A 27794-nucleotide genomic window follows, 5' to 3' on the forward strand; every position below is an offset into this window, starting at 1 on the left:
CACATTTACAAACAGTGGGCATATTTTATTCTTTACAAAACTGTACAGAATCAATTGATATTTAAAATATCTAGTGTGTTTAGACCCTTGATACAAAACTTAAGAGTTGTTTAGCTACCATTTAATAAATATACACCTGCATTCTGTTGCTTGAAATCCTGCACTCATCTTAAAATAACAATTTACTTTGTCATAAACATGTTCAGAAATTAACTATAATAGAAAGAAGCCAGGAAAATGTAGGGTGAAAAAGCAGCTAGAGGGTGCTAAAACAACCGGTCTCCTCAAAAGTTATAGGAATGTCTAATGAATTGATGTGCAATTTTGTGTCCCTATACTGAACCTTACATGTCAGTCTTTAGAGCAACCATCCAAACGTGATATTGGCTGTGAAAAGAGGGTATTTAAATAAATGTATCATTTAGAAAAAAAAAATACTTTCAGGTGATAAAAGGCAGGGGGGTTAGATTACATTTTAAATCTTACCTATCATACTGCCAGAATATAAAGAGTTGTACCAAGGTCTCACCCACAAATTTATTTCCTTTCAGATATAAAACAGATTTTAACCTCAGGTAACTGGGCTGAAGTCTTTCAAATATAAAATACAATATAAAAAAATAGAACACAATATACAAGGATTACCAGAAGTTATAGGTTACTAAATAATTCAGAAGTAATACAGATACAGAAGTGTTATTTACAAAATTTTGCCTAATCTGTTTGGGCCCCATCTCAGACTATAGTAAACATTTTCTCCCCATTTAAGATAAACATACTGGCCTGGCAACTGTAAATAAAATGCATGGAATAAAATGAAACTGAGGTATACAAATATGCAAATTATGAGGCACAGTACTTAAATTTATTTCATTTTAAGCATTTTTTACTCAATTTTTCCTACTATATTATTGTGATTAGTTAGAGGCTTACAGTTTTTACAAAAGTCTTGCATCAGGCAGATTATTTGGCAACTCTTTTGAAGATCCAGGCTGAAATCACTGCCTATGCTAATGAAGCAGTCTTCTCATGGAAAAACACTTTAAGTGGAACTTGTGGCAATGGTTCATTACTCAAGCACCTCTTGCTACCCAATACATGGATTAATTCTCCTTAATGGAAAGTGCACCTTTAGGGCAGCAATCAGAGGAAAGAATTATAAAGTGGTCCCGAAAGGTGCACAGATAGACTACATGCTTTTGAACACACTTGGAGTAGATAGAAGCACCAAAAGAACCCACATTTGGATTGTGGAATGCAGTACTATCACAGCAGAAATATACAGTTTGCATTTTTAAATACTCAAAGATTTAATATACAAATCACTCTTTGAATATACAATAAAAACTAAATGATATGGTAAAATCAAAGTACCATATAGACCAGTCTGTACAAGACACTACTCGTATAAAATATTTTAAGGGAAGTCAGCTGCCAGACTGTAAACTGTTTCTTTGGGTATTTCAAGATGAATTCCTTCAAGATAATGCAGGAACCTGTCAAAAGAAATCAGAGTGAACAGAAGAGGATTGATAATGTCCATTTTCAAACATTAGGCAATGATTTTGAATGCAGCACATTTAAGAGACAAACTGTTCATGCATTCATTTGATGAAGTTACTTGATAAATGTCTCTAAAGTTTACTAAACACTATCATGCTAAAATGTAACAGATATTAGGGTAAACCTAAACCTACCTTCTTTTAGTCTTCCCTTGTTCTTTAAGTTTCTCTGACCTACAAATATTGCGGAGGGTGGGCAGGTATTCAGTTATACTAGCTTGCCTGTTAACCAGGCTTAAAGGAGTTCTAGTGGAAAATACAGTTTTGATGATTTCCAGCCTCTTCTGGGCTTTTCTGTGAATGCTGTTATTATTTCTTGTTCAAACACACAAAAGTACCAGTATAACTCCACGAGGATCAAAAACACTGATTTAAAACTCCACAGAAATAACAGTTGCCAACTTTCATGCAGTGAATAGGCACCCAGCTTCCACAATAAGCCAAAAAAATCAAGCTAATCCCATTTCAAAACAAGGTCAAAACAAGCCAATCCCTAAAAACCCCAACACTCTGTGACTAGATCCCCCCAGTGTGCAGTCTGGGACTGTGGTGGGCCTGCTGTGCACCCCAGACTCTCTCCCCCCCTTGCTGGGAGCCGATAAAAAAAAAAAAAAAAAAAAAAGAAGAAGCGACAAGCTACAAGCCACTTAAGCCAAAAACAAGCCCAATTTCTGTGGGTTTTTTTGCGGGTTTGGCATGTCTGGTCACTATCCAAAAATGCCCCAAACTATGACTATTACACAGTACTAAATCATCTTATGACTCCAGGAATCTTAGGATCAAAATCTGACTTGTAGGCTGTGCGTAGACCCCCCCCCCCCCCCGCAAAAAAAAAAAGCCACAGCCAGAGGAGGGACCACAAGATAGAAGCGCGCACACACACACACACACACACACACACACACACACACACACACACACACACACACACCTCTACACCTGTTCTTGGCAGCAAAGTGCCCTGGGTTGGGGCTAGCCAGAATAGAGGCTTCACACTATCTCTCACTAATTTTTTCATGTCACAACGTGTGCCCGTTTTAGACCTTTGTGTCATTTTGATACCATCTAAATACATGTCAACACATTTTTACATTTGACCTCAATCAGGCAGAGTGACTTGTTTTAAAACAATTTGGAATGGCTAGAAGATTTATTTCTCCATGTATCTATTTTTACAGTAATTAGTTAAGTAGTTAAGTATTCTTTACCATATGTGACAGAAGTTGGTATAATAGGTGATTACTCTGTTTTAGACTAAAATCAAACCTTTATATTAATACTTGTTAACATTAATAAAGACAATTTGCTCTAATGCCATATTCAAAGTTTTTCTTCTCTTGATTTTAGAAGACATACTACAAAAATATCCACATTTGATCTAGTTTTAATGGTCTCAGGCCCCAATCCTGCAAAAGATATGCATGTAATTTGGACTCACAATGACACTATTCACATGAGTAAAGTTATGCACATGCATAAGAGCTTGCAGGATTAGGCTTGCAGGCAGCATCAGTTTGCCTATTCCACTTAATTCTCTAAAATGTGTGGTCTTTTCCAGGCAAATACTCAATTTTTATAGCAGACCAGAATAGTGCTAACACTCATGAGCAAGCTGATTATAACCAGTTGATTCAAAACAATGGAGGACTTAAAAAAAAAAAAAATCTTAAGTATAGATTAGTATTAGAAAAAAAAGTTCTTAAAAATGAAAAATATCTTGCCACTGTCCTTTCTGAGGTGTACAGAAATTAACAATAGGCATACTGGGCCATTTGTTTTTATGCACAAGTCCACATCCAAGAAACAGTACAAATATTAGTGGGATGTGGGCTGGTGAATCCTTCCCCTCCCCAGCTGATATTTGTACTGCATTGCAATGTATGTTAGTGAGGTTTTAGTCTTACCTTAGATCAGCCGATTGACCAAAGTATACATCATTTCTGTCTTTTGAAATATGCAGAGTAATTTCCTCAATTTGATCTCTTCCTAGTGTTTTACAGGGGTTCAAGGAGGCTTCCATGCTTTGTGAAATACTAGTAGAGCACTTATTAAAACTGAGTGCTTCTATGACTGCCTTTAGTTCACTACAGCTTTGAGAACTCCACCAATCAATATTTTCTGTACTAAACTCATCAGAAAGACCATTTTTAATCTTGCCATTTGTCCAGTTAAACCCTTCATTTTTACAAAACTCTTTTGGTTTCATTACATTAGTGTTTAGGCAGCAATCTAAGAAAGACATGTCCTCCACAAATTCAGTTAGTGAATTTAGACAACGAGACGCAAGAGCAGAGCTTTTTTTCCTTTCCGGGATTTCAGTGTTGAATTGTTTTTCTTTTTCGTTCATCGTAAATTTTAATCCAACTTTGTTTTCTTCCAAGCATGATTCAGGAATGTCTGATGGCAAAGTTATAAATTCAGCAGAGTAGTTCAATTCAGTATCAAATAAATCACTATCATCCAATAAAGCAATCTTTCTCTGGTGCTTCATCCTTTTAGGCTTTTTGACAGGGGTAGCTTTTTCAGAGTAATCACTATCAAGAGGTATGTCATATGAAGAATTTGCTGTAGTCCTTTTAAATGAAGGATTAAAATTATGTGTTGGCCCTGGAAGAACATGAACTGGTAAAGGCAGAATAAATTCAAGGTTACTATATATAAAATCGACTTTCTTCATCTGGAATTCTGTGAGCAGCTGTATCAGTTTACTCCATTCTTCTGTTGTTGTGATTTTATGCTGTAAAAACAATGTATTACCATAATTGTTTTAATAAATGAAATATGAACCACAGTATGTTATTACACAAAGCTGCCTATTCACATACACCTCACTAGTAATCAGCCAAGGGATTGTATATTATTGGGTTACTGAGGATTTCCCAATTTGGGTTTTACATAATCCCTGAAGCAGACCTTTTGAAGACTGTTATCTTACAAAAATGTTTAGCCATTGTGTTTGCTATAAATGCTACAGGAAATCATCAGACCATATAAAGAGCTATAGCAAATCCACATATGTTTCAGATAAAATTAATTCAAAAATATTAGCAACCAGACCTAATCATGAAGATACCTTAAGAAATGAAAATAAATCTTCTGAAGGCAAAAAGATGTTCTTAAGGCCAAGCAAAGTCTCTATGAAGCCAGTATTGCATTTTGGAAGCTCCATCTCAGTTTGAGGAAGATCATGCTCGGAACCAGTGTTTTCAGTACAAGTTATCGGATCTGTTCCTTCTGGCTCCTCTCCTCCTACTACACAGAAGATATTAGGTTTTACTTATAAAATAAACAAGTTGTGCATGAAAATTCAGTGCTTAAATTATCCCTTTGTTGTCTCAGGTCATTCTTTTGCATGCTAAAAAAATAAATCCTATTTATATTTTGACTTCTTACTGTAATTTTGAATATAACTGACTTTCCAATTACTGACGTCCCCTTACCCATGTTTGTTCACTCTTCCAAATCTCTCCCTTCCCCTTCTTTCTCCTTTGCTACCTCTCCATTGTAAGCAATCAACTCAATCTCTGCCTCTTGCTCCTTCTGTCCAACTTTAGGGTATATCTACACTGCGATTAGACACTCAAAGGCTGGCCTGAGCCAGCTGACTTGGGCTGCTGAGCGCAGGCTAAGGGGCTGTTTAATTGCCATGTATACATTCAGGCTGGGACCCTCCAATCTCTCAGAATCCTAGAGCCCGGGGTGCAGCCCAAGCCCAAAAACCATCTACACTTCAGTTAACTAGCCCCTTAGCCCAAGCCTGCTGGCATGGCTAGTCATGGATTTTTTTAAATTGCACTTTAGACCTACCCAGACTCTTCCTCATCCACTGAAAATCCTCACTTCCTTTTGGGGCCAGGTTTTGCCTTTTCCCCCTTCTTCCTTTCTCCCAGTCTGTTATCTTATCCATACCTTCCCAGCCCCCGCCCCTCTCCTTTTTTCCCCTTCCCTCCTCCTCCAGTTTAATCTCCAAGAGCACAAGCAGCACTCCTGTGTTGGTCTAACTGCAGTCCGAGGTACCTCTAATCATGGCTGCCTAACTCCCTATGCTGAGAAGGAACTAGGTTGGCTCTCTGCTCTGCCCACTCTTGTAGCTCATAAGAAGAATGAGAAGAGGTAATAACCATGAAAAGCCTTAATCTCAGACACAATTGTGAAGGGCAACAAACAGGTGCAATAAATGCAGATGTCAAAACTTCCAGTCCTTTAATTATTGTAAATATACTGTGAGAAAAAAAGCCTAAAGTAAAATTGTTGGTTGTCTAGACTTCTGTCAGAAAACTGCCACATATTCAATGGTATTTTAAGAACTGTTTCATAAAAAGTGAAAGATTCTTCATCTTAGAATGAATCTTAATTTGTTATATTATGGCCGTTCTTTAAAATTAGATCAACTTACCATGAAGTGCTAAACTTTTTTCTTTCAAGCATCCACCTCCGCTCCTAACCCAAAATTGTAGATAAAGAACACTTTGTCTGATGTCACAGTTATTTGTGGTTAACAAAGTGGCAAAGTCTTTTAAATCCGTTCGTAGATTCTCAGCCAAACAGAGCACTTGTAGATAGCTAGCTACGTTTACCTAGAATAAAACATATGAGAAAAACCCGTTGAAAGACAACACAATTATCCATTCAGACCATGGCTACTCACACTAGAAGCAAATTACTTTTGTATACTGTAACATGCCAAGAAATTCCCTCCTATCTAGTGTTCTCTCTGGCGAAGAGGACTAAAATTGCTGGTAGACAGAACGGTGATCCTCAAACCCAACTCTAATTCCTACTGTGTGAACACAGAAGGAGGCATCACCATACTGGACTTCACAGCAAATGGGAGTGTAAATTCTTCTGCATGGGCTCCTTCAACACCTAACGGTGACCTCTTTCATTACCATGGAGGGCCCCCACGATCAGTAGTATTTACAGAGCAACATTTGCCTAGAGGATTTTCTTTCCAATAACTCTTATCAGCAGGTGGTCTAGCAGATTTAAAATCCAAAGACTGGAAAGTGAAGGGAAAAGAACAAAAATATTTTATTTTCAAAAATTAGATTCAAGTCTGATTTTAATTTTTTTTTTTAAGTTTTTAAAAAATAGTTTTTTTAATATACATTTGGCCTTAATTAAAACTATTTGCCAGTATAACATCATATTGGGCTGTTTCTTTTATATAAATACCCTGCAGTAGGGTTCTTTCAGTGACTGACACTAATTTTGGGAAAATCAAGTCTTTAAAATGGAACTTCTACAGATATAAAATATTCTGTATCTTGTATGAAATTGTTTACTTTAGTCTGAAAATAAATCCTTGTACAGAAGTGAAAAGTAATCCATTTTCTGTGGTAATATAATGGATTATATATAACTTGTTAAACCTACAAATTAAAAGTTACAAACTCAAATTTTAGGTTTTCAGTTATGCTAATTAAATCCTAAACTAAAATATATTAACATTATCTGTATTCCAAAAGATTAAGACTTACCAAAGAGGGTGTTTTAAAGTTGATTTCTTCAAAGTAACCATCAAACATTAAACTAAAAGTTGGATCTACACAAAAGATAAAATTTCACAAGGTTTAATTTTGTATCTTCAGAACTATTTTTCCTTATTTTTTAAAGCAGCCATCAAGAAAACAGCAGTGTCTTCACCTTAATATTCAAATATACCATTTGTAAAATAATCCTTTGTAAATATAAAAACACAGTTACTGTTTCAATAGAGAATGCCAGACACATTAACTTTGCATTAATGTTTCCATCCTAATCTATCTGACCCTGATACTGTAATCAGATTTATCCAGGTGGACCCTTACATCTGCAGAGTCCCATTACTGAAATAAGTATTACTCACCATTTGTAGTAAGAATTACAGGCCTCTTTGCAGTGGCCATGAATGTCTTTATTGCACTTAGAAACCCAGCATCTTCATCAAATATTATATCAACCTATAGAAAGTACAAATAAAGTGGAAAATGTTTAGTAATAGTTTCATAGTTATGGAAAATCATGTAGTTTATTTTAACAGTGTCCAGCTTTTACCATTAATATAATTTTCACCTAAACACAGTGAAGCTAAGGAAATATAGTTGCTACAAATAAAACCTATTAGTTTGTACCTAAAGCTTTTAGGACAAAAGTCTTATATGTTCAAGTTTTGCAATATTTCATAGCATTGTAGTAGTGATGTTATTGTTAGGGCACTAACTTTCTCCAAATTACATTTTGAACTGTAGTTTCCCACGCTCATTCTAAACCAAAACAAAATTTTATTTTTATTTGGGGGAAGAGGGATAGGTGTGGAGGAAGTGTCATAAAAGCCATTCAACTCTTTATGTTAAAATATGAAAAAAAGAAAAAAAAATCTTTTAATGCCTGCTTAGAAATGCTTTCAACATTATTTGGTACTTGGAGAATTTAAAAAACAAACTTCACACATTGTATTTATGGTTCTAAATAAGAATCTAATAGGTTTGACAGAATTAAAGAAATTTAGTTTAGAACAGCCTTGCAAAATTTTATTTGTCAATTTGCATACTCTGAGTAACTTTTTGATGGGTGGATAAATATATAAGTAGGTTTCTTCACTCTTAATCATCGTGGTACAAAATTAATAAATTTTTCATCTGGGATAATTTTTGCAAGTCTGGTTCAGAAATACCTATATGGGTGAAATGACCTCTAGCTGAATTAGTTTAAAGATGGATAATAATCCTTATACTTAAATAAATATGACTGAAATATTAATTTTTCACATCAGTGACACATTTAAGTTTTACCTCTTCAAAGAGTATCAGAGATGTTGCATTTTTTTTGTTGGGTTCCTCTCCTCCCACTTCCTTGCTTGTTGACTTAGTTGGAATATCCACTTTTTCTTTAGTGGAATTCTGAGGATTTGCTGCATATAGACAGAGAATGAGCCATAAGATTAATGTAAAGTTAAAAGATGATTCAAGCAGTTTAATAGGCAACTGTACAATGCATTAGTTCCCTAGCAATGCCCTGTACGTATGAAGTGGGAAAAAAAGAAAAAAAACTGCATCAACATAAATATTCAAACACACCTATTTTCTTTTCTGATGTCTCTAGAGGACAATGATCTGCATAGGTTCCTGGGGATTACTGACTATTTGGGAAATGCTGACTGCCCAAGGTGCATTAACTCTTAAAAATAAAAATTAGATAGGAGAAACTCATTAGGATATCTAGTCCATGCAGGATTGTTGGTTGCTGTAATGCTTTCTTTCTCCTATTCTTTATCAGAATACATAGGCCTAGTCCTGCGAAGACAAACACTTGCTTAACTTTCCACAAGTGAACAGTCTTATTGAAGTCAATGGGGCTACTCACTTTGTAAAGCACATATATAAGTCACCCCCCGAGCGTCATACCGTAAGTTACACTGACATAAGCGCCAGTGTGGACAGTGCTATGTCGGCAGGAGAGCTTCTCCTGCCAACATAGCTTCTGCTGCTCCCGGGCGCTAGAATAATTAAGCTGACGGGAGAGTTCTCCCCCTCAATTTAGAGCGGCTACATTAGAGAGCTTACAGCTGTGCCCATGTAAACTCTCTAGTGTAGCCATGCCCTAAGTGTTTGCAGTAACTGGGCCTTTCCAGGGAAGGACCCTTTCCTATTACGTGTTCATACAGCACCTAAAGAAAGGGGCCCCAATTTTGGATGGGGCCTCTAGGAACTACTATGATACAAATAATGTATTTTCTAGTGCTTTGTCTAGTCTCTGTCGTAGCTGATTATTATTCCTCAATATTTCATGTTATCCATTTCTATACATGCTAGTCTATAGTTGGGATGTTAGAATGCCTACAAACAGTTTAAAACGGTGGTGGGCAACCTGCGGGCTGCACGTGGCCCGTCAGGGTAAACTGCTGGCGGGTTGTGAAACAGTTTGTTATTTTGACTGTCTGCAGGCATGGCCACCCGCAGCTCCCAGTGGCTGCGGTTCGCCGTTCCCGGCCAATGGGAGCTGCGAGATGCGGCGCAGGCCGCAGATTGTCCACCACTGGTTTAAAGTATAGATATGCATTTGCTTATCATGCTCTCTTGCATTATATTGTCTCTGAAGGTATTTACACAGTATGATTCATTGATTCCAAGGAAAAAAGGGACCATTGTGTCCTCTCATCTGACCTCCTGTACAACGCAGGCCAGACAACTTCCCCCAAATTCCTTTTGAACTACAGCATCTTAAAATCTAACAATTTTTCCAACCCCAGACAGAATAACCCCATTATAAACAGTAATACCTACCTTTGTTTTTTGCCTGAGATTTTACTATTTCTTCATTACTCTCAGGCTTAGAAGATATTTTGAAATAATTTGCTAATGTTTTAGGGGGTAAACTTCGTTTTAATCCTGTTCCTTTGGGTGAAAGTGGAGGTTTTCTTGGTGAAATAGCTTTCCTGGGAGAATTTATTTTTTCTGAAAGACAAGGTTTACATTAGCCTTCAACTTCTCAAATACTTCTCAGGTAAACTGACAACAGGGTTTCGTTCAGCTATTTTGTATGTAGTACAAGACAGTCTAACGTAAGCAGCAGTACACATAGTTACTTTTCTTCTTCTTTTTGTTAATTCATCCCATACAAGTGCTACAGCACTTATTCTACAATGCAGAAATAATTATTGGGGATAATCAAATTAAAAGTCACTGTAAAACAATGTAATTCAGTAAATAGAGTGGGGTGTTTTTTTTTTTGGCCTGAACCAGTGAAGCAAAAACATTCAGGGTCTGACAAAACTGAGTTTACCACTTTTTATATGAATGTTTTTTAGCTTCCTTCTGATGGCCTCAAAGGACAAGGTAAGATAAATGCCACACTTACTCGGGGACTTAGTGCTGCTACAACTGTTAAAGAAGCAAGGTTTATGTGCATTTACACCTTGTTTGTCCACTTGATGAGACTGAGTAGCCTCCTTTAGCTGAGATAGGATCTGTCTACCACTTCGCTGGCAAGAGGCATTCACTTCAAATATCTGCAAGAATAATTTATTAAAAGGGAATTCAGGTGCCTTTTATTTAAAAAGTTATTTTTATACTTCTACATACAAATTAGAAAAGGAGATTAAAAACAAACCTTAAAACCAAGCTCCTGAGCACAAGCATATACTGCAGCAGTCTTTCCCACCCCTGATGGGCCAGTAATCAGCACAGTATTGCAGAGAGTATTCTCTTCCTCACTCTCAGATTTGTCATCTTTAAAATCCATGCTGTCCATAGCATCTACACAATTATTTCAATCAAAGGAAACAATTTAATAATCATTTTAACCATTATCAATTCTAGCCATTTCACATCAGAGGGAAATAAGAACATAGAATACTTTCCATATTTCAAAAAAAACAATTTAAAATATTTTTCAAACCAAGAGTGCATGTCTTTTAAAGTCAGTATTTTGCAAAATGTGGAAAAATTCCAGCACCTTGCTGACTCTCTGTGTCATCTTTTTCATTCTTCTGATTTCTATTTTCCTCCCAATCAGCTCTTTTTTTCCATTCTTTCAGCCAACTACAGAAAAAAAACCCAGAAGAGAGATATTAAATATAACTCAAACTGACCCAAGTTCAGATGGAATAGTTCAGAATTCTTTTCAAGGATTCCTTCTTCACTCTCCATTTATTCAAGCCAATTGTAGAAACAATTATATTCATTTTTTTCAAAGAAGTATTTGAAATAAACCACAGAGAATAGTGAGACTGATCAAACAGATCGATTAACAGTTTATTATTCTAAAGTAAATGTTTTTTAGTAAAACACTCAATGTATGTCTTTGTTAGGGTTTTGTTGCATTCACAATCTGAATTATTCATTCCCCAGAAACATTGCATTTTACTGTTAAGGCACAATTGATGCTATTACTAAAACTGACAAACTCATGATTACAGAGGATGGTCTAAATATTAAACATGCATTTTAAAGGTACAGTCTTTTCACAAAGATTGCTGTTAGTCCTAGTGGTGTTGAGTCACAGACTTATCTAGGAGTATGATAAGATCAATTAGGTTTACTACAGGTCCCCAAAAACACTTGTCAGATAACATCTTTTAGTCACCATGCGACCTGGGCTGCAATTACTTACCATTTGTTTAAAATACAGAGCCTTTCATTTGCATCCTAAGTGAAAAGTTCTAATATAGCACAAATGGTTGTGACAAAAATCATTACCATAAAACAACTATTTGATGGTCTCTGAGACATGAATTGTGGAGGCAGTTTCATCATTAGGGGACAAGTGCTGGGAAACTGCATTGATAGATGCAACCAAAAAATTAGGTGTCCCTATCAGAAGAGCCACCACAATAACTAGCACCCATCTAGGCAGTCTCAAAAGAAGAGCAAAAAGGATTGGATGATCATGAGGACTAAACCATCCTCCATCCTGAGAATAATCTCCATTTTATAATATATCTGTCAGGTTGAGGCATGTGTGTAAAAAACCATGGGAGAGCTCTGACTCCTGTTGCACATGTTATGCCCATTGTGTATAAATAAAAGATTTCAGTCCCCACTGCTATCAATCTGACAAAATTAAGTTTATTGAAATGTTTCCAATATTCAGGCTTGCTAGTATTTCACTCCATCCAGAATCCAATCTAGAAATTCAGTGTCTGTTGTGCTTTAGTGCCAGAAGGCCCCAATCCTAATTTAGACTCCAAAACGCTACCACAGGGGTAGACAACCTATGGCATGTGTGCCGAAGGTGGCACGCGAGCTGATTTTCAGTGGCACTCATACTGCCCGGGCCCTGGCCACCGGTCCGGGGGGCTCTGCATTTTAATTTAATTTTAAATGAAGCTTCTTAAACATTTTAAAAACCTTATTTGCTTTACATACAACGATAGTTTAGTTATATATTATAGACTTAGAGAAAGAGACCTTCTAAAAATGTTAAAATGTATTACCGGCACGTGAAACTTTAAATTAGAGTGAATAAATGAACAGTCGGCACACCACTCAAAGGTTGCCGACCCCTGCACCACCATAAAATAACTTAGGGATAGCAGATCATTTTATATCAATTGGCATTAAGCTTGTTTCCACAGTATTGCAAAAATCTTATTGCAACACAATACTAAACACTGCAGACCTTAAAAAAGACCCCAAGTATTGTGATGTTCAGAATTATTTTGTTAAGACAACAATCATAAAAATGTAAGGCTCGAAGGGGCCTCAGGAGGTCATCTAGCCCCTGCACTGAAGCAGGGCCAAGTATACCTAGACCATCCCTCACAGATGTTTGTCTACCTTGTTTTAAAAAATCTCCAACAATGTGGATTCTACAACTTCCATTAGAACTTATTCCAGTGCTTAACTATCCTTATAGTTAGAATTGTTTTTTTTTTTAAATATTTAACCTGTCCAACCTTGATGTCATCTGCAATTTCATAAGCATACTTTCCACTCTGTTATCCAAACCATTAATGAAACTATTGAATGGTACTGTACCCAGGACAGACCCTTGTGGGACATCCTCCCAATCTGACAGTGAACTATTGATAACTATTCTGCGTATGGTCTTTAAACCAGTATTGCATCCACCTTATAGTAATTTAGTATAGGCCACAGTTCCCTGGCTTGCTTATGAGAATGCCACGTGGGACAGTCTCAAAAATCCTCATTAAAATCAATGATATGTTTACAATAGGATACATTTTCTCATATCTGACCTGTGTAACTTTTTTATTTCTGTTGAGTTCCCTATAAGTTCACTGGAGTCCTGAGGTTGATATTTTTCTGTCCAGAGCACATCTTCCTTTTCACCACCTATAGCACAGAAAATAGAAATTGTCCATTTTAAACATTTCTGCATCTAGAAAAACTAAGCAAGTTGAGTTCAATTTTATGATTATTTTATAACAGGCTTTTTGGAGGAACACTGGAATTAAGAGAATAAGATGGGGAAAATGGATCAACTCACACAAGCAAAAAAGAGCCAAGACACTTCTCAACAAGTGCTTAGAGTCAAACGCTGGTCGTTGCTCACAGCCTGAGTAAGTGGGCTATGTGCAGGGGACTACATGAAAGTTGGGGGGCAAAGGCAAAGAAAAAGAAAGAACAGAATTCACACTGTTGGAGGATCATGCACACACAAACATCCAAGTTCATGACAGTCTCTATGCATAGATTCATAGAGTTTAAGACCAGAAGGGATATCCATATCATAGACCATTAAATTTCACCCAGCTACCCCTTTATTGGGCCTAATAATGTACGTGTGCGTACACATACACATGGGGCTAAGCAGGATGAAAATAGTTAGTTATTTTTAAAAAAATCAGTGACAATATTTTTAATTAAAATTGGCTATTTTATTTGCATGTTACTAGTTCTTTACTTTCTTCCCATTTCATATAGTCTTTCTATAGTGGATATTTTGTTTCTTTAACTAGTTTCCTAGTGGTCAATAGAATTTCAGATTTTACTGAAAGATTTTTTTTCCTGCAAAAAAGTTTCACATTTAAAATGATTATTTACAGTGAAAATGACAAATCTAGACCTCATTAATATCGTTGCTGTGAGAACAGCATAAATTAACACAAAATTGATAAGCAAATAACCTCTGCTACATTTGCAACCAACACTACCTTCTGATATACTGAACTTCCACATGTCAAGAAAGCTCCTCCATCAGGGTTTGCAATTAAGTTAATGGCACTATTCAGGTGAGTAAAATTACAAACCTATTTGCAGGCTGATGGCCTTAATTTTCAGTAGTTTGGTTGCTTGTTACAAAACTATAGCCATTTTGTAAAATTCAAGTAGGATATCCTACCAGTAGTAACATTTACAAAAAAACAACAATAAAACAGCATTTATAATTTAATTCATTACAAATTTTCATCTAATGTTGCAATAGTACAAATTTTCAAGTTAGTTTTACAAAGTCTCAACCTGACTGAAGTCAATATTTAAAAAGTAAAGCAAGTAATTTAAATCATGATTTATACTGGCTTGATTTAAATCACTCCATTCTGTGGTTAAGTCATTATCTCCAGAGTGGCTTATCCATTTGACGAGATTCCCAACTCTCCTCCATTCCCCCTGTGGATCTGCCAAAGAGACCGTTTGGAACTGTTCTGTGCAGCACACTGTGGGGATTCCATGAGCCCCATCTAGGTCCATTCACTTAATAGTATGAAAGCATGTTCTAAGAATTTAAGTAGCAAATGTAAAAAGTTACCAGAGACAGGGTTTAATTTTGATCCAAGTTCACTGTCTTCTATTGTTTTAACATCAGATTTCTGGGGTTTATTTGTTTCCATATGTGTTACTTTTTCTGTGTCTGCTTGCTTTATGCAGGATACTTGGGTAACTATGCTCTTGGGAGTTTTGGATTTTAATTCAGTCTCTGCATTATCAATTTGTTTTCTTCGTTTTGATTTGTGGTCTTCGGGTCTTTTTCTTTTCCTCTTGGTTTCTTCCTGATTTTCAGAATGCATTTGATCTAGTTCAGAATTTGTAGTTTCATGTTCTTTCATGCATACTAATGAACAAAGAATAAAATGCATTACATCATTTCAAGACTTCAAATGTACTGATACAGTACATTTCTCACTGTTTCCTAAAATTTTAGAAATACTTTAATCACAATGACCCAAATAAGATTACTGTAGTTTTATTCAGATCATGTTTCTATTTATATATTTTTAAAAACATTTAAATTGTCCTGAAATTTACTTGTTTCTATATCAGTAGTTTTAGTTATATACATCACTAACCTTGTTTTTTATTTTTGAAAAGGACGTGTTCTGTTTGCTTTTTCAGAAACTGGTAAAAAACTTTTCTCACAGGAAACTGTGAGTTAGAAGATCTGATCTCTTCCAACAAATACTTCCTTAGTATTTTGGGAAAAACTGGTCTCTGTCCAGACAACTGCAATAAATATAAAATAAAAAGCCTTTCAAAATACCCAAAAGCATTGACCAAATAAACCTACCTGAAAAATTTCACTATTAAAGCAGAATTGTTTAACTAGTTTGTTAAGCACAATGACTACATACCCTCTGACGTGCTATAACAGGAAGGAACAAGCTACATTAACCAACTTTGAGTTAAATAAATTAATCATGGGCAGATGCCTTAATTAAGGCCACAGGATTTTGTAAAAGAACAAAAGCCCTGAAAATATAAACCATTTTGATTGACCCTTAGTTATTATAGCAATAAAAGACTAAAAATACTAACCACAATTGAAGAATTGCTGCCACTAGATTTTGAATTTATATCTGAGAATTCACCAAGTGAAATAGTGAGTTTTGTGACATCAGTTACTTCAGTGTTTAGTTCTCTTAGCTTGGTTAGAAGAGGACAGGACGGTGATGTTAACCTCCACACCACACAACCTATGTAAGAATTAAAAGATGGTTAAAAAAAAAGTACTTAATCCATGAACTCAGCCTCCTAGACCAAGTGAGAAGTAACTGCTATACCCTCAAAGCCAAGCCTATTTAATTTACATTGCAACATCTTCACACCTGGGCTGCTCTGGTTTTTCTTATCCCATTTCCTTTCAGAAAAGAATCAGCTGCTTTCATGTCCCACCTGGCCAAAAGCAAGATTTTTACTCTCTAAATAAGTAGTTTTTTCAAGTCCTATTTTATTAGGAATTATATCTTTTAAACATGCTATTTGTCTACTTATGAATTTATATGTTCCATATTACTGAAGTATTTCAGCTCTGTTTTAAAATCTGTATTTGACAAGACTATTTTTAATGCCAATAAACTTATTTAGTTTTGTTACTGCAACACAAAGAAAAAGTAGGAGCTGCCAATTATTCCATCATAGTTATACTAAAAAGCTTTGTCTCTGAACCTTTAATTTTCAACACAGATCTCCTAGCAATTTACTTGAATTTACACAGGCTCACAGACAAATAAAAACTTACAATCATCCTTCTGCTGAACATGGACAACTCTCTGAAAACAGCAACTTGCCACAGAGTATGCTTCTAATACCGCTGCTTTCTTTGCAATGTGTCTTTTGAGAGACTCTGGCAAACCACTCATCAAAAATTCACGTTTTGCTTTGAACTGCTCATCGTCCTGAGAATTTTCAGATGTATCTTGGCTTTAAATAAAATAAGTGACAATGAAAAGCAATCAAGCTACCAACCATGCAGAGTTCACAACAGCGTTTAATATGAATAAAGTTTACTTATCCCTACCAGCAATTTGACACATTCCAAACTGTGTCAGATATGCAATGCTGAATTAAGTTTAATACCTGTGGTATCCATTGTACTAAAAATGATACTGTTGATGTGTTATTGTGAAATTGCATATAACTTCTCTAGGAGAAGGGGGATATACTAGCATAATTCTTCTGATTATCAGACCTTTGAAGTTTCGCCCTGAAGTGGGGACCCACTGTCTGGCTGATTACCTATCCGTGGTCTTGTGAAAGGTTCAAACTGGATTCTCTAGAGACCAACAAACAAAGAAAGGACATAGGGATAAATAACTTGGTGATCAACTGACTCAGGGCTTTTGTTCTGATCCAGCTAAAGGAAAGGACCACTGGTCCATGGTGAGCCCCCATCCTTAGGGAAGGACTGGAAAGACTTCAGCCCACTGAGAACCCATAAGACTGGGTGCTTGTTCTGGGTAGAATCTGTGAAGAACATGAAACAACAAAACCCCTATGTGGGATTTGAAGGACTTCTTCTGCCAAAGCCTTTGTTTTTATGAGGGGTTGAACTCTGGTAAGCTTTTTAGCATGCATTTAGTTTCTTTATTGTTTTTAATATATTTTCTCTGTCGTGCTTTTAACTTAAAAATAAAATATGCTTGCTTAGTAAGAACTGTGTGGTAACTTATAACTGTGGGCAATTGCACTGTTATTACTCTCTGAAAAGAAGGCAAAAAGAAACCTGCTTGAACAGACTGTCTTTTTCTGGGAATAATACACTGAAGGCAGGAAACTGTTCAGCCTGGAGATACCCCGTCAGATGGGAGATAGGAAGTGGACAAGGGAGCCGAAAACCTCAGAGTGGGTGCCATTGCTGGACCACTGAGGGCAAATATAGGTACAGTTTCCCTGAACAGTGCTACAGATAATTTACATATTACAATCTCTGCTAAACACGAAGGTTTACTAAGAGTAACAAACCGGAAAATGGAATATACACTCATCTTCCTGGTTCCCACAGTTCTAAGGCATATTTTAAGAAGATATGGTAGATGTGGTATATCTTGACTTTAGTAAGGCTTTTGATACTGTCTTGCATGTCTTTCTCATAAACAAACTAGGGAAATACAACCTAGATGGAGCTACTATAAGGTGGGTGCATAACTAGTTGGAAAATCGTTCCCAGAGAGTAATTATCAGTGGTTCACAGACATGATGGAAGGGCATAATGAGTGGGGTCCCGCAAGGATCAGTTCTGGATCCAATTATGTTCAATATCTTCATCAATGACTTAGATAATGGCATAGACAGTACACTTATAAAGTTTGTGGACGATACCAAGCTGGGAGGGGTTGCAAGTGTTTTGGAAGATAGGATTAAAATTCAAAATGACCTGGACAAACTGGAGAAATGGTCTGAAGTAAACAGGATGAAATTCAGTAAGGACAAACACAAAGTACTCCACTTAGGAAGGAACAATCAGTTGCACACATACAAAATGGGAAATGACTGCCTAGGAAGGAGTACTATGGAAAGGGATCTGGGGATCATAGTGCATCACAAGCTAAATATGAGTCAACAGTGTAACGTTGTTGCAAAAAAAGCAAACATCATTCTGGGATGTATTAGCAGGAGTACTGTAAGCAAGACACGAGAAGTAATTCTTCCACTCTACTATGCGCTGATTAGGCCTCAACTGGAGTATTGTGTCCAGTTCTGGGCGCCACATTTCAGGAAAGATGTGGACAAATTAAAGAGTCCAGAGAAGAGCAACAAAAATGATTAAAGGTCTAGAAAACATGACCTATGACTGAAGATTGAAAAAATTGGGTTTGCTTATTCTGGAGAAGAGAAGACTGAGAGGGGACATGATAACAGTTTTCAAGTACATAAAAGGTTGTTACAAGGAGGAGGGAGAAAAATTGTTCTTCTTAACCTCTGAGGATAGGACAAGAAACAATGGGCTTAAATTGCAGCAAGGATGGTTTAGGTTGGACATTAAGAAAAACTTCCTAACTGTTAAGCACTGGAATAAATTGCCTAGGGAAGTGGTAGAATCTCCATCATTGGGGATTTTTAAGAGCAGGTTAGACAAACACCTGTCAGGGATTGTCTAGATCAGGGGTCGGCAACCTTTGAGAAGTGGTGTGCGAAGTCTTCATTTATTCACTCTGATTTAAGGTTTCGTGTACCAGTAATACATTTTAACGTTTTTAGAAGGTCTCTTTCTATAAGTCTATAATATATAACTAAACTGTTGTTGTATGTAAAGTAAATAAGGTTTTTAAAATGTTTAAGAAGCTTCATTTAAAATTAAATTAAAATGCAGAGACCCCCGGACCGGTGGCCAGGACCTGGGCAGTATGAGTGCCACTGAAAATCAGCTCACGTGCCGCCTTCGGCACACGTGCCATAAGTTGCCTACCCCTGGTCTAGATAATACTTAGTCCTGCCTTGAGTGCAGGGAACTGGGCTAGATGACCTCTTGAGGTTCCTTCCAGCTCTATGATTCTAAGATGTTTCATATTACAGTCATTATTAACTAAATGCAGGTTTAGATTTTGAGCAACATAAAAGGACCCAACAACAACAACAGTATAAAAATCAGCCTGTAACATTTTAATATGTAACATACCAATTGATATTGAAACCCAAAACATTTTTACTACACTTTGATGTGTACTTTAAACATTATGTAACATGACAGGCTTACAAAGAAACCTGGGTATTTCAATATGACCATGAAATAATTCAATATATTTCTCATAAATCATACACAATTTGTACTGGACTGACCTGCTTTCATCAAAAATTAGGATTGGCTCATCTGCAATGTTTTGAGCTTTTTTGCCCAGGAATGAAGGCGGGGCTCTTACTTTTCCTTTAAAAATTAAGCAGATCTGCATTAGTACTAACATCCAAATAATTGCTACGGTTATGTTTTCATCCTAATTTAATCTCCATATTAGATATTTTTGTGTTATGTATAGCAATATTCCTAAAATCTAATATACTTTTCTTCATGAAAGACTTATTCTGTAACTTAATTCCCTTAAAGCTTTCTCGCTCTAGAGACACTGTCAACTTAAAAACTTCTGTCTAAAAATATTTTTCTCTAGTTTCACTTTTACCTTGCGAGTCAGACCGTAAATTGTGCATAGTCAGCTTCTCCTTCAGTACGAGAGTATAAAAGTATGATTATAAAAACCACATAAATTAGCAGGATGACGAAGAGGAATGGTGGAGTACCAGAAATTATTTTAGTTTCTTTAAATTAGAGATTTCCAAAATTGTTCTACTCTATTTAAAGGACACTGTCAAGAGGACATATACACATAGTTTCTTTGTTGTTAATTATATATTAGTGTAGCACACAAATCAGAAGTCAAAGTAGGTCTTGGTGTTCAATACTGGCACTTTATACATTGAAATAAAAATTAAATGCGTTTATTTAAATCCAATTACCGTGTGAGCTCTTAGTAACCTTCATATTTCTAGATTTTTTCCCTAATACATCATTTAAACTTCGAAGTTTCTTTTGCTTTTTCTCCACACTCGGTGTAGAAGCAGTGGTACTACTTGGGCTTGAGTCTAAAATTATTACTGAATCCTGGACAGGAAACAAAAAGAAATTGATAAAAAATGAAATACAACTTCCTCCCCAAATTGTTACTTTTACTGTTTCCAATTGTGAACTCTACAATTAATGATAGGTATTGCTGGAACTGATAAATTAGACACTGTTGCAAAGCTCAAAAATTGCTCTATGTAATAGTTCTACTTGTGTTTCCTACAAAGGGGTATATAGAGTAAGTTACAGGGAAAAAAAAACAACTCAGGCAGCAAGTACATGAGTGAGCTATTTTCCTACAAAAAGGAATTAAGGAACATTGTGAAAGTGGTATGATTTTAGAACTTTTTTCCAAAAACTGTCCATGAGATGTCATTCTGTTTAGGAACAGTTATGCGTATAGGTCATATATTTCTGGCCTGCCCCATCCCTTTTGGTTGTAACTACTAGGGATATTAAAGAAACCAAGATCCTGCATCTTCTGGGTAAATGACCAGTTTCCTGTTAATAAAATTGACATTTTTTACTTAAAGTAAAAACCTCAATCAGAACACTATAGTAAGCTATGTCCTGTGAGAGTCTGATTCCACAGCCCATATGGTTGCAGGAATGATCCCTTAATCTTCAGACCCAGCTCATACCAGTTAATGTAAAACCAAAACTATGCTACCACATCATCACAATTCACTTCACATGATCCCATAGCAGAAATATGTACATAGGGTAAGAAATTAAAACTAAATTATTGCTTAAATTAGGCTATCTAAACTTTAAAAGCAATATGGATTCTATACTACTCAAAATTTGCAAACTTACTTCATTTTCTTGGAATTTTTTCTTTTCAGCAAGAGCTTGCTGTCGAGACGAGCGTCTTACAGGTGTTGGGGTGTCTTCATTAGCCTTTGATCTATTATGTTGTATGGCCTTTGCTTTTTCAATCAATTGTTTAGCTTTGGATATATTTTTAGAAGTACAGCTCATCTATCAACAAAGTACAAAACAACAAAAACGCCTGACCATTTATAGCCATATATTCTACATTTAAATAAAAATCAGTCTACATAAGTTACATCATTCTTAAAGCTCATGTGGCATACAATTTACAAGGAAATAAAATAATTGTGGGATTCATTGTTTTTCCTTAAAGGAATCTTATTTGGTGCCATCTTATACAAGCACATTATCAGAAGACTCATTGATTCGCAGGCCAGAAGGGGCCATTGTGATAATCTAATTTGATCTCCTGTATGACACAGGCCATAGGTTTTCCCACAAAAGAGAAAATATTGGCTAAACTGTGATCATCATGAGGACCATAACTCTTACAAGTCTATTGCTATCACTGGATATCACTTTTACAAAGACATCGCACAAGTTATAAGAGCAGAAGGGAGGGGATTGCCATTAAAGATTTAAAAAAAATAAATAAGTGTGGAACAGCAGCAGACACGATGGAGCAGACAAGATATAAACATTGAATTAAAAATAATTTACTGCCCATGAAAGGCGCCTAACCGACAGCCATACAAAGAGATTTTGTAATTTATCCATGAAACAAACAAGTAGAACACAGACAATAATTATTTAAGCTTTCTTGTACTGCACCCAATATGATCAACCCAGTTCTGGAAGTACTTAGGTCTCTGAATAATCTTTGCTCCTGCTGCTGAAAATGCCAACTAGAATGCCAGGTAGTGCCGAGTCTAAGGTGGCTTGTTTCTGCCATATAACTGTACTACACTATCATTCTGATAAAGATTTCTCAGGTACGTTGTAGAAAGCAGCTTCACACCTACTGAAACATGTTCAAGACTAAGGTACTGCATCATCATCACAACTGTATACTGGTTATCTGTCCACCTGAAACCAAATTCAGCCCTCCCATGCTGGAGGCGTAAACCTATGAGCCAGAAGTAGAGATGAATGAAACTGGGAGGCTCCACCAGTGAGGTTTGGTTGGTGACAAGAAGCTCAACCTTGCCTATTTGGAACAAGATGCTGAGTTTTGCAAGGAGGCTATCCCTGGGCCCTGATCAGAGACTCTGTATTTTGTATCAGCCTCTGGTCAGAAGATGCCTTATAACTGAAGCTTCACTCCCTTCCTCAGAGCAAATAGAGAAGGAGCTTTCTGGCTCTCGATATCCCTGCACAGCCTCCTCAGTGATGTTGATATCTCTTCCTGACAGACAACTCTATCTTTCCCTCCTCCCCACAGCCTTCAGTATTTGGGTCTTTTTCCTCTAATTAAGAATTCCAGTGCATGCCTCAGTTGCTACTTATGCTTTTCCCAAGCTACAGCAGGAACCTGATATGATTTTTGACAGTTTTACTGCTGTCCACAGTATCCTGAGTAATAGCAGTAAAACAGAAGTCCCATTTCATTCAGATGTATCTTGGTAAAGCTAATGCCACTGGACCCATCTTCCTGCAGACAGACATTGCATCTGATTACACTAATCTTCCAAATATGTTTTATTTTTAAAAGTTTAGCTTAAGTTCTGTAATAATTAAAAAGTTTAGGTCGCCTCATTTACCAGTGCACCTAAGGTGAATGGATTTTTCAAGTCTTAGTTGATTAACTTTACACAATGGGGAACAAGAAGGTGCTACACTTATTTACTTTAATGTTCTACAAGTGACTTTTCCAAACACACACATAACAGACTTGATTATTTAAGCTACCTTTATATTTCTTGGAGTAAATTCTTCATTTTCCATTGCTTCAGCTTTGTCAGATTTTTTAGATGCATTAATTCGAGTAAACCTCATTCTAAACAAGGAAAAACATCATGAAATTAATTTTTTTTAAAGGAGGCATCAGTCTCCACCCCAGATTCATTGGAATTTAAGACTGACTCCTATCAACAGATGCAAAAATCCTAATGAATAAAGGAGCTAAATGTATTTTTCCTTTGAGTACAGACATACACCCAAATGATATTAACATTCATGTCAGAGACAGAATATTTCCAAGTGTGTCAAGTTACTGTAGTTCATTTATTCTACAGTAGAATAGGAACTTTTGCTTCCCTATCCTGTTCCACTGATTTAAAAACAAAACCTGAAAAAAAAAAAATCAAAATTTTGACTTGGGTAAATATAGGAGGGAATTCTTAGCCGTCTGAGGATACTTAATCTTGCATACCATTTGCTAGTCACCTATTGCGATCCGCTTTTCAACAGATTAGCGGAAGAAACAACATCTTCCCATGTGCTAAAACTGAAAACATGCTCCAGAATGTAACAATATTCTTTCATCTATGGAAGAAATGAATCTCCAGACTTGGACTAAGGATCTGATGCTGCAAAGTTCTAGGTATATACAGCAGCTGCAGCATAGGGCTCTACTAGTTCTAAGACCAGTAAAAAGTTCAGTTCTTCCATATTGCTATTCAACTGGCCCGCTAGTTTGTAGGAAACCTAGGAATGCTTCTCAATCCACTTACCATCAATATCCCGCCTTTAATGCTGAAATTTATATAAATAAGCAAACATTCTAGTAGATAAAAATTATTCACCAAAGCAAAATATACCAGATATTCTAAAAATGCAAACTTTTACCTTATTGGGCTCTTTGCATCAAAGGGTACTGTAATCACCTCAGCCTTATACATGTTACTTTTCCTCAAGATTCTATTGCTTGATTTTGGTGTGGAAGCATGTAGGGGACTATCACCTAGTGCATTTTCAGAAACAGTATTACTAATACTAGCTTTTTCAGGTGTAATGCTTTTGAAGGTTTCTATTTTCTTTTGCCTTAGGCTCCTTCTTAATTCGTTCTGTTTCAGATGTGATAAGATTCTTATATCATCTAAGGTTTTTTCTTTAATATGAGCATTAGCCCCAGTATTTTCGTTATTTCCATTACTATTTGGAACATTTGTTTCTTTAGCCTCCAAAACCTTCTTTCTTTTCTTTTTAAGCATATTAGTTCTCTCCTTAGTAGTACTACTTTTTTTGGTACTACAGTGTGAATGTTTGTCAATATAATCCTTTAGTATTTCACTTTCATGTCTTGTATTTGAGGCTGCCTCACTTTCTTCAATTCCCTCATTTTGTTTTGAAGGCTTTTCACTGACTTCCTTCAGTTTTCCAGGTATTTTTTTAACTCCACTTTTTACCGTATCAGATGTTGGTTGTCTAAAAGCTTTCATAAATTGATGTCTTTCTTCTACAGTACATTTTGGCTTCACAGCTTCAGGACCTACAGCTTCTAGTACAGCTAACTCCAACTCTTCCTCCTCTATAACTACATTAGATTTTCTTTTCTGAGTCATTTGTTCAGTCTGTTCAATCTCTAAAACAGATGGACTGCTTTCTCTTTCTATTTCATACCCTTTTTGCTTCAAAAAGATAGAAGCTATTTTCCTAGAAACCTTTTGGTCCTTTAGCAGAGAGGGAGATTTGGGGGGAATGGGATGAATCTGTGCAAGGACAGTTACTGTCCGAAGAGGTAGTTGCTGAGACTCCTCGCCATTTTCAGGGTCACTGGTACTACCACTTTTGTCTGTTTCACTTGCTATAATAAAATTGTTTAGTGTTGGCATTCTGGTTTCTGGAATTTGATCCACTTTATTTTCGCCTTGACTTTTCAAAAAGTCCTCAAATGACACCGTGACTGTACTATCATTTAACTGTGATGTCTTATCCACATTAACTTCAAGGCTTGAATTACTTACAGTACTCTTACTTTCAATTATTTTAGAAGATGTGATTTGTTTTTTATCTTTTAGTTCCTGTTCATTCAGCTGGTTTTCAGAGGAGGAATTTTCAGACAAATCAGTATCATCTTTGTGCTTTCTCTTCCTTGATTTTTTAATGTAATTTTTTGATACATTTAGTTCCGATCCAGTTTTCTTAGCATCTTTTCTGCAGGTGACAGTGTTTGAAGAGTTTTTGCTTTGCTGATTATCTATTGCTAATTCTTCTACATATTTTTGGGCAAGTTGAGCAGAAGCACTGTTAGCAATAAAACTTGTATTTAAACACTCTTCCTTTGGTTTCATCACATCTGTACTGTCATTGCTATTAATTTCTATCACACATTGATTCTCAGGTGTTTTAATATCTCTTAATGTACTATTTAAATTAACTCTCTTCCCTCTCCTTTTCAGCTTTGAAAAAGATTTTGAAGAAGGTCCCAAAGGTGATTTACAATCTTTACCATCATCAACACACAGCTGGTAAGACTGGTTTATTTTATTTTCTCCAACTCCAATGAGTACGGTGGTCTTCTCATTTGTAGAAGTCTTTTTAAAATAATCCAATATGTTGTTAGATTTTGGTGGTGACACTTTATCCACTGTTCTTGCTAATGGTGAAAAATATTTTGTAATTGTTTTTATAGGGGGATCTTCCTCCCTTCGTTTCTTGCATGGCTACAAGTAAAAAAATTCAACATTAATTTTAACAATGAGTAACAGTTACTTAGACTAATGAGGTATGTAAGGTGGTAACACTGAACAGTACATTGCCAAACTATTTAACAGGATAAAAGAAAAATTCAAGTCTTTCTCTAAGGAAAGCTCACATGTATTTCAACAGATGTTTCAACTTTAGATAAAGCTATCCAGCAACTTGGGTAGGGAAGCTCACTTGAAATTCACTCTGCAGAGTAGACCCCTGCACCTCTGCACAGCCACAAGGACTTCAGTGAAACTCTGCACAGAGGTCTGCCTGCATGAAGTTAATTGCATGATCAGGGCCTAAAATAGCTCTGAAAGGATCCTGGGCTACCTTAGTTAAGGAAGCCTACCTTCCAGAAAAATTATCTATGACTCTGGGCAGTGACCAAAGTGCACCTTTGTACAGCACCTAGTCCAACCTGATATTGATTGAGGCCTAAAGGCACTATTGAAATGCAAATATTAATATTAAAATATGTCTCAAGGAAGAGAAACTACATTCTAATTTTTTTTCCACGAAATAGAAAATAATCTGTTACATCTTTCTCCAATATATGAGCGGTACCACTTATTTGTCATACTATCACTGAACTAACTTCACAATGTACAAATGTCATTATTTTGTAATAAATTGTTATGCTTCTTGCATTTGCCTATGAATTTGATAGAAAGGGATGGTCTACACTCAGTTCTTGTACTACTTTATACTGGTTGAAAACCAGTATAATTAAAGTGGTACAACCCCTTAGGGTGGATGCAGATGTACTAGTATAAAGGTCCTTATACCGGTACAAATTATTACCATAAAATTAGGGGAATAAGCTATAATATAATAAGGAACCATCTTTATACCAGTATAACTGTTTCTATAGTAGGGTGTACAAATTATCTATTTCAGTAAAAATCAACCGCACTCATAACAGCTAAAATATTGTGAGTAGATGAGGCCTTAAATATCAACAACAGGCTACACTACACTACAGTTTTTGTTGTAGGAGATAAATTGAGTGGACTCGTTCAGCCTTCAGGGAATCCACAAACATTATGAATAAAAAGACTGAGCCATAACTTCGGTAGCATTAGTGACGTATAAATTCAAGGTAACAGTTGTTATTTGACATTTACCACTGGGATGCTGGGTTGGTGGGATGCAACAGGACAACATTTTCATGTTGAAGCTTCATGTCTTAGCTCAATAATATTTAGCATTTGGAGAAGTTTTACAAACAGTAAAACAACCACCACCACCACCCCACAGTAACTCCTGATGCAGCACCAGCATGAAACATACACCCCCCCACAGAACCAGGCCATCTGTAAAGTGCAATCCCATACCACGGGAAACCCACAATGTGAAGCTGCTCCACACCACCACATCAGAGCCCCTGAACCTTTTCAGTTGGCAATACCAAACCACCACTTCTTAGCATTATTAGTCTTACCAGCGTGCCTAGGAGCCTCAGTCACGGCCCAGGAGCCTGTTGCGCTAGGTGCTGTACAGCAAGACCGTCCCTGCCCCATCACATCACTGCCTTGTTCCACCACATTATCCCCCTCAGCCCCCCCAGGAACATGTCCCTCACCTCGCTGCACCCCAACTCCTTGCTCATGCCCCAGGACGAGGCCCCACAGCCCCGGACTGAGAAGACCCACTTCACAGCACCACAACAGCAGGACCAGGACTCCCGATCCCAGAGCCCTCCACCGCCCCGCCCTGTATTTCAACGCCAGAGCCCCCGCAAGCGCCATGAACCCCACCCCAGAGCACCTCCCTCCCACAGCCGGGCCCCAGCTCCCGAGTCCCGTGGGGCGGGTGTCTCACCGGGGCGTCACTGTCCTTCCCCGGGGCAGAAGTAGCCGCCGCGGCCATGGTCACTCTCCCCACCATCCCCCCCCCGCGGCAGGGGGGAAGCAGGATCCCTCAGTCCCAGGGAGACCCCTGCCCCAGAGCCATGGGGCAAGAGCGCCCGGCCCGGCCGAAGCCGCCTGACAGGAATTAACGCGCGACGGAAGCACCCAGGCAGAAAAGCGCGCGCGGGACAGGTTCAGAGAGCCCGGCGCGAGAGGGGGGCGAGGCCAACAGGCCCACGTGACCAAAGCAGGACTACACATC

The 27794-nt window shown here is 37.0% G+C and overlaps 1 protein-coding gene across 1 annotated transcript; it reads right to left on the minus strand.

Moving 5' to 3' along the window:
• ATAD5 (ATPase family AAA domain containing 5) lies at window positions 1–27731 on the minus strand. Its single transcript, XM_054048403.1, has 23 exons — window positions 27504–27731; window positions 23838–25654; window positions 22959–23046; window positions 21093–21257; window positions 20171–20315; window positions 19502–19586; window positions 16464–16645; window positions 15761–15918; window positions 15295–15448; window positions 14757–15059; window positions 13243–13339; window positions 10998–11083; window positions 10653–10798; window positions 10401–10551; window positions 9827–9997; window positions 8336–8454; window positions 7411–7504; window positions 7043–7107; window positions 5959–6139; window positions 4636–4814; window positions 3467–4299; window positions 1698–1865; window positions 1–1496 (listed from the first exon to the last, which is right to left on the minus strand). The coding sequence occupies exons 1-23, from the start codon at window positions 27567–27569 to the stop codon at window positions 1418–1420; spliced, it is 5532 nt and encodes a 1843-aa protein (XP_053904378.1). The 5' UTR covers window positions 27570–27731; the 3' UTR covers window positions 1–1417.
• Between the last annotated feature and the right edge of the window lie 63 nt (window positions 27732–27794).

The sequence above is a fragment of the Malaclemys terrapin genome, chromosome 13, assembly GCF_027887155.1.
Source record: "Malaclemys terrapin pileata isolate rMalTer1 chromosome 13, rMalTer1.hap1, whole genome shotgun sequence".
Classification (NCBI taxonomy): domain Eukaryota; kingdom Metazoa; phylum Chordata; order Testudines; family Emydidae; genus Malaclemys; species Malaclemys terrapin.